We start from the raw sequence: 8,774 nt of genomic DNA on the forward strand, positions 1-8,774 counted from the left end.
GCTGTGCTGGAAAAGACAGACGGTGAGATACTCGTCTGTTAGATAACAGTGATCGTCGTGTTCGCCGGAGATGAGAGGCATAATCACGCAGATGTTGTTGTGAAAAATGGCTATGGTTAGGGTGCATATCGCTCCAGAGAGCATGCATCCTGGCCATGTAACCTCTCCGCTCCGGTTCACTGTTATTATAGCACATCAGGAGATCGACTCGTAATTCCTCCGTCCACCTAAATGCAGTCCGTTGTTCGCCAGGGTCGTCATCATTCGGAATCTCGGTGCTCCGCCCAGCTAGTGGGTAGCCCTCATCCGAGAAGGGCCGGTTGTGGGGAGCACTTCTGTGTTCAGGATTGTCTTGAACTCAGTTTACTTCACATTGGGGAGTTAACCCAATGCGAAGGTTGTTGTGCGCTTAGTAGGTCAGTAGATGGAGGGCTGACCTATCTAGCCCACGGTGCGCCACGGAGTAATCAAAATCTCCGCTGGCCGCACAACATGCACCGTGGGCGTTTATTATTATTATTATTATTATTATTATTATTATTATTATTATTATTATTATTATTATTATTATTATTATTATTATTATTATTATTATTATTATTATTATTATTATTATTATTATTATTATTATTATTATTATTATTATTATTATTATTATTATTATTATTATTATTATTATTATTATTATTATTATTATTATTATTATTATTATTATTATTATTATTATTATTATTATTATTATTATTATTATTATTATTATTATTATTATTATTATTATTATTATTATTATTATTATTATTATTATTATTATTATTATTATTATTATTATTATTATTATTATTATTATTATTATTATTATTATTATTATTATTATTATTATTATTATTATTATTATTATTATTATTATTATTATTATTATTATTATTATTATTATTATTATTATTATTGTGTAAGGACGTGTTTTTGAGTGCTCTGTTATTTATGGCATAAAAACGGTATTTTTATATGTTAATAAAAGTGAACTCGCAACGTTTATATAAATAGACGAGTTAACAATGCTGGTGAATAAAAAAGTAATGATTAAACTATAAAAGAAGTAATTAAAAAATATAATTGAAATTGGAAGTGCTGTCGTGAGACGTTGACCACGTGGCCGCTATTTGTTTATTGCAAGTGTCAGTGATAAATGCGTGCATACATTGTGGTTATATGATCTGTTGTTCAGAAAAATATGAAAAATATTTATGTAATTTCAAATTTGCAATTCAGAAGATAAAAAACTAATTACTGATGTAAAAAAATATAACGAATTATAAGGTTAACTCGATAACGACATAACTGTTTGAGGGTGACATCTCTTAGACAGTATATGAGACAAGTCGATAGCAGAAGATAAAAACGCTGGACATTTAAATTACTGGTCAAATATTATCAAGTATAAAGTATGACAAATGATAAGGAATATCAATGCTATGTATGCAAGCAAACTAACCTAAAATCTCCCCAGGTATGTCAACACTGTAAAAATGTATTTCATCCAAGTTGTCTAAAGAAAAACCATAAAGTTGTTGACGATTATGGAGAGTTTATGTTATGCAGGGGTAATCAGACAGGAGATACTGTAGACGACGAGGTTACTGCAAAAGGACCTGAGAACTGTACACGAAAAAGAAAAAAGCAAGAATTGGACAATAAAATAGATAACTATGAAATTTCCTTAAAAATTGATTGTATATTAGAAAAAATCGAAGAAATGGGAATAAAACGTGATAAAATTATTTGTGAAGTAAAAGAATTAATAGTGACAGAATTGACAAACTTCAAAAATGAGTTGAAGTATCTGATGAGTAATACCATTAAATCAGAATTACACTCCCTTATTCAAGGTGACAAAAATGGAGCTCTGGCATCAAATAATCAAAAAGTAAATAAACAAGATAAGACATATGCGATCATAGCTAAAAAATCTGGAAGTAATAATATTATTGTTGTGCCGAAAGAAAATCAAGAGAGTAATGTAACTAGAGAGCAACTCAAAACTAAAGTAGACGTAGGGAAACTTGGAGTTGGAATTGATCAAGTTAAAAATGCACAAAAGGGTAAAGTTGTTATTGGATGTTCAAAAAAGGAAGATACAGATAAATTAGTGAAAGAAATAGAAAAGACAATGGGAAATAACTATAATATCAAAGTTCCTGCCAAAAAGTTGCCAAAAATAAAAATATTAGATGTTGAAGAAGATATTGTACTGAATACGGAGGAGAAAGAGATAGTTGAAATGATATGCAAACAGAATAATGTACAATTGGACGAAAAATCTATTTTTAAAATTAAAAAGATGACCAAAGGAAGAAAGCAAGATGGAATGATTATTATAGAAACTGACCCTATAATACATCAAACACTAATCGATAAGCAGAGAATTAAAGTAGGATGGAGTAAATGCAGAGTATTTGATTGTGTAAGTGTTGTTCAATGCTATCAATGTTGGGGATATCATCATTATGCGAAAGAATGTAAGAAAACAGTGAAATGTAGGTTATGTGCAGGTGACCATCCAGAAAAAGAATGCAAAAATATCACCAAAAAATGTATTAATTGTTGTAGAATAGTAGAAGAGTATAAGCTAAATGGAATCACAACAAATCACTGCGCTACGGATAAATCATGTGATTTCTATAAACGGGTAGTATACAAAACTCAAAAGAATATCAAATATTTTGATGAATAGCAAAAATTGAATTATAGGACAAAAAATAAAAATAAAGCACAGTTATTATTAACAAATATTCAAGGATTCTTGAGACATAAAAGTGAATTGGAAATGATAATCAACAAATTAAAACCGGAAATCATTTGTGCTACTGAGACACATATTACGGCTGACATTGGGAGACATGAAATAGACATTAACAATTATAATTATGTTTTAATGTGCTCAGGAAATAAAAGGACAGGTGGAGTAATTACGTACATCAGAAAAGATATTAAATTCAATGAAATAAGTAAAGAAATAAATTTAGGAGAACAAGAGGAAAATATGTGGATGTGCAATATACAGTTGAAAGGAAAATTCGACAGTATGGTTATAAGTAATGTTTATCATTCGCCCAGCAAAAGTAATGGATATTTTATAAGTAGACTTAAGGAAGAAGTAGAGAACCTGGTAGAAAAGGGACATGTCATAATAGTAGGTGACTTCAATATTGACGTTGGGAAGGAAACACAGTACTCCAAAAAACTATTAAAAGAAATGAAAAATTTAGGATTTAAGCAGAGAGTTAAAGAATATACAAGATCTTCGATCAATTCTGATACTATTATTGATTTAGCCTTCTCTAGTATGGATATTCAAACAAAAGTATTGAAGAGACCGAGAATCACAGATCATTTTATAGTTGAAATAGGTATACCGACTATGAATAAAAATACTACGGAGGACATATACAATGATGATAAGACTATTCTATGTAGAAATTTTAGTAATTACAAGGACGAAAAGTTGAAAAGAATACTTGATGAAAAATATAAGAGGTGGACAAATACTATGGCAAATAGAAATAAACGATACAATGAAACACAAATGGAACAGTTATTGAAACTGGTAATTGAGGGTGTGAATGAAGTAATACCTATGGAAACAAAAGTAATAACTAATAAATGGAAACTTAAACCGTGGTTTAATAAATATATTAAACAACTAATGAAAGAGAGAGACAATTTATTTTTTGAGGCAAAGAGTAATCGGTGCGGAGAAAGCTGGGTAAAGTATCAAAGTATTAGAAATAAAGTAGTAGCAGAAATAAGAAATTCAAAAAAAATATATTATGAGCAACAAATTGATGGTAACAAGAGGGACTCGAAAAAAATGTGGAGGAATATAAAAGAACTAATAGGAAATAAAAAGAATAATGAAGCACAAGGTAATATAATATTTAAAAACGTAAAATATGACGATCCAAAAATTATTGCAGAAAAGTTTAATGAGTATTTCGTGAATAGTGTCAAAGAAATTGTTGATGAAATTAATTACGACGGTAAAAAGCATACTAATGAAGATAGTTTGATAGAATGTAAAAAGTTATTGATTGAATTCAAATGCGCAGAAGTAAATGAAATAGATAAAATAATAAAAAATTTGGATTTGAAGAAAGGCAAAAATGAAGAATTATCAACAGAGATTATTATAAAAATTTGGAATGTAAACAAAGAGATTATTACTGATATGATAAACAATAGTATAAGAGAAGGAATAGTACCTGAAACATGGAAAAATTCTGTAATTTTTCCTATACCAAAGATAGCTGGGAGTAAACGAGCGGAAGACTATAGACCTGTGAATACACTGCCAATTTTGGAGAAGATATTAGAAGAAATCATCAAAAAACAGCTAGATGAGCATATAGAGGGAAACGGTATCTTAGGAGAAGAACAATCGGGATTTCGTGAGAGACATTCGACAGAAACAGCACTACAGAAAACTCTGAGTGAGTGGAGAAATATGTTGGATGAAGGAGAAATAATAGGGGTAGTATTTATAGATTTAAAAAGAGCCTTCGAGACGATAAATAGGGACAAATTGTTGAGTTTATTAGAGAGATATGGTATAAGAAATGAAGCGCTAAAGTGGTTTAAATCTTATTTAAATGATAGGACACAACAAGTACAATTTCAGAAAGCAAGATCACAAAAGATTAATGTCAATTACGGGGTTCCGCAAGGATCGAAATTAGGTCCCATACTATTTATTTTGTATATAAATGAAATAATTGAAATAGCAAAAAGAAATGGATGTGAGTGCAAATTATTCGCTGATGATAAAATTTTATATTTAAACGGTAAAGATATTAAACAAATCGAATATGTATTGAATAAAGCTCTAGAAGAATTAGAAAACTGGTTGGGTGCAAACTCTTTAAAAATTAATGCTAAGAAAACGGTATTTATGTTGATTCATGATAAAAGAAAGAAGATTGATAGAAACTGTGATATTAGAATAGGAAATGAATGTATAGAAAGAGTAAGGGAAACGAAATATTTGGGAGTGATAGTAGATGAAAGTTTAACATTTGAAAATCATGCAAATTATATTGCGCAGAAAGTCAGTAAAAAGATAAGTTTTTTAAAAAGGATCGGTAGGGATGTAGGATATTTTACGAGAATAACTATTTATAAAACCTTGATATCGCCTCACTACGAGTATTGTGCGACTTTATTAATTAACCTAAGTAAAAAAAGCTTAGAGCTACTTCAAAAAACTCAGAACAGAGCTATGCGAGCAATTTTGATGGTGAATAAATATACGAGGATTGACAGTATGCTAGAAACTTTAGGGTTTATGTCTATAGAAAATAGGATAAAATATAATACCTGCATTCTGATATACAAAATGATCAATAATTTGAGCCCCAGTTATTTATGTCGAGAAATTAGAAAAAACAATACTAATCATGGTTATAATACAAGAAATAAAGATAATTTAGTTTTAAAGAAAATAAGAACTAAGACAGCACAAAAGACCATAAATTTTTTCGGCTTCAATTTATACAATCAATTGACAAGAGACACAAAAAACTCAAAAGATCTGAAAAGCTTTAAAAGAAATTTAAGAAAAGAAATGAAAGAAATTATAATATAGTATATAACAGAATAAAAATATGTTAATACCGAAGTGTAATACAATGTTAGCTAAGAGCTATTGAATAAATATTATTATTATTATTATTATTATTATTATTATTATTATTATTATTATTATTATTATTATTATTATTATTATTATTATTATTATTATTATTATTATTATTATTATTATTATTATTATTATTATTATTATTATTATTATTATTATTATTATTATTATTATTATTATTATTATTATTATTATTATTATTATTATTATTATTATTATTATTATTATTATTATTATTATTATTATTATTATTATTATTATTATTATTATTATTATTATTATTATTATTATTATTATTATTATTATTATTATTATTATTATTATTATTATTATTATTATTATTATTATTATTATTATTATTATTATTATTATTATTATTATTATTATTATTATTATTATTATTATTATTATTATTATTATTATTATTATTATTATTATTATTATTATTATTATTATTATTATTATTATTATTATTATTATTATTATTATTATTATTATTATTATTATTATTATTATTATTATTATTATTATTATTATTATTATTATTATTATTATTATTATTATTATTATTATTATTATTATTATTATTATTATTATTATTATTATTATTATTATTATTATTATTATTATTATTATTATTATTATTATTATTATTATTATTATTATTATTATTATTATTATTATTATTATTATTATTATTATTATTATTATTATTATTATTATTATTATTATTATTATTATTATTATTATTATTATTATTATTATTATTATTATTATTATTATTATTATTATTATTATTATTATTATTATTATTATTATTATTATTATTATTATTATTATTATTATTATTATTATTATTATTATTATTATTATTATTATTATTATTATTATTATTATTATTATTATTATTATTATTATTATTATTATTATTATTATTATTATTATTATTATTATTATTATTATTATTATTATTATTATTATTATTATTATTATTATTATTATTATTATTATTATTATTATTATTATTATTATTATTATTATTATTATTATTATTATTATTATTATTATTATTATTATTATTATTATTATTATTATTATTATTATTATTATTATTATTATTATTATTATTATTATTATTATTATTATTATTATTATTATTATTATTATTATTATTATTATTATTATTATTATTATTATTATTATTATTATTATTATTATTATTATTATTATTATTATTATTATTATTATTATTATTATTATTATTATTATTATTATTATTATTATTATTATTATTATTATTATTATTATTATTATTATTATTATTATTATTATTATTATTATTATTATTATTATTATTATTATTATTATTATTATTATTATTATTATTATTATTATTATTATTATTATTATTATTATTATTATTATTATTATTATTATTATTATTATTATTATTATTATTATTATTATTATTATTATTATTATTATTATTATTATTATTATTATTATTATTATTATTATTATTATTATTATTATTATTATTATTATTATTATTATTATTATTATTATTATTATTATTATTATTATTATTATTATTATTATTATTATTATTATTATTATTATTATTATTATTATTATTATTATTATTATTATTATTATTATTATTATTATTATTATTATTATTATTATTATTATTATTATTATTATTATTATTATTATTATTATTATTATTATTATTATTATTGAATATATACTGGAGTGAATTAATTTTTAATTATTCACCCCCCTCGGAGTGAAATTCACTCTGCAGGGGAGTTTTCGCGGAGTGGATAATTTTTTTATTAATATAATCCCTTCGGAGTGAAATTCACTCCGGAGAGAGGTTTTGAAAATATTATTAATAAAAAATAACTCCATTAAATAAAATCGAAGCAAAAACTTGCGTATTACACTACTGATCAACTGATACGCACACACACACGCACATATTCGAACACACGCGCACACAACCGAACACACATACGCACCCATTCGCACACACCCGAACACACGCACGCACGCATTTGCACACACGCACACACCTGGACAGACACACGCACACACACCCGCACACACGCACACATGTTCACACACGCACACACATACTCGCACACACTGTTTAACAGTTTAATATATTTTCATGTGATTTTATATTGTACGAACAAATAAAAGAGTAATAATAATAATAATTTCAGTCAATGAACTATTGACCAATAAATATTTAATAACGTTAAGAAAATTTTTTATTTCGCTCTGATCTTTTTTTTCTATATTAGTTAAAATTCGAAAAATCATGTAATTGGAATTTTTAAAACGGATCTGCAAATAATTTTGCCTTATTTTTTCTCCTAAATAAAAGCTCTTATCACAAGATACATATAAAGCCGTAATACATTACTCTACTTCATAATTAGTTCATAATTCATAGTGACTCTCGGTCTAATTTCCCGACTAGAAATTGTCCCAATACATATATTGGGCCCCAATTGGGAATCGCTGTGGCGTGCCCAGTCGGGCTACCCCAGTCGGAACCCGATCGGGAACTTGTTGGGTGTAACGGGATGGAATCCTTCCACATTACATTTTAAATTAAATTTCGACTCGCGCCAAAAGATCCGCCCTCCTTCTTCAACAACTGTCAATAATTGAAGAAAATGCAGTCACTGATGCGCCGGGGTCGCTACGGTCGAGTCCCGACATTTGGTTTTAGGGGTTGGCCAGCCTGAGTGGAGAGGTACGAGGGCCAGAGACGACGAGCGGTCGGTCTCTTGGCTCGCAGCAACCGCCGTGGACGGACGTGCCTTACTACGACTACCACTAACATCTTGGTTTTCCACTACAATTTTCCATCTACTACTACTACTACTACTACACGTGCTGCTAGTCATCATAAAAATGGGCCAAGAGCATATAAGCCTACGGCTCGTGGAAGCTTATTCTGTATTTAAGTTAATTAAGTTTATTTAAACTGGTATTTATATAATATTTATTGTGGATTGGACCTGGTTGATTAGAAAGGATTGGAATGGTTTGGTGGACTTGGAAG

The 8,774-nt window shown here is 25.2% G+C and overlaps 2 protein-coding genes across 2 annotated transcripts; both read right to left on the reverse strand.

Annotated features, from left to right (window-relative positions):
• Positions 1 to 467: 467 nt before the first annotated feature.
• Positions 468 to 5,834, reverse strand: LOC130667329 (putative uncharacterized protein DDB_G0286901; the record flags this gene model as incomplete). Its single annotated transcript, XM_057468842.1, has 2 exons — positions 468 to 974; positions 5,709 to 5,834. Coding segments are annotated over 2 exons (633 nt in total), but the record flags the coding sequence as incomplete, so codon positions are not given.
• A 447-nt stretch (positions 5,835 to 6,281) lies between these two features.
• On the reverse strand, positions 6,282 to 7,391 carry LOC130669048 (probable serine/threonine-protein kinase clkA; the record flags this gene model as incomplete). The annotated part of the gene is made up of 1 exon (XM_057471713.1): positions 6,282 to 7,391. A coding segment is annotated over one exon (1,110 nt), but the record flags the coding sequence as incomplete, so codon positions are not given.
• Between the last annotated feature and the right edge of the window lie 1,383 nt (positions 7,392 to 8,774).

This window comes from Microplitis mediator, chromosome 5 (genome assembly GCF_029852145.1).
Source record: "Microplitis mediator isolate UGA2020A chromosome 5, iyMicMedi2.1, whole genome shotgun sequence".
NCBI lineage: Eukaryota > Metazoa > Arthropoda > Insecta > Hymenoptera > Braconidae > Microplitis > Microplitis mediator.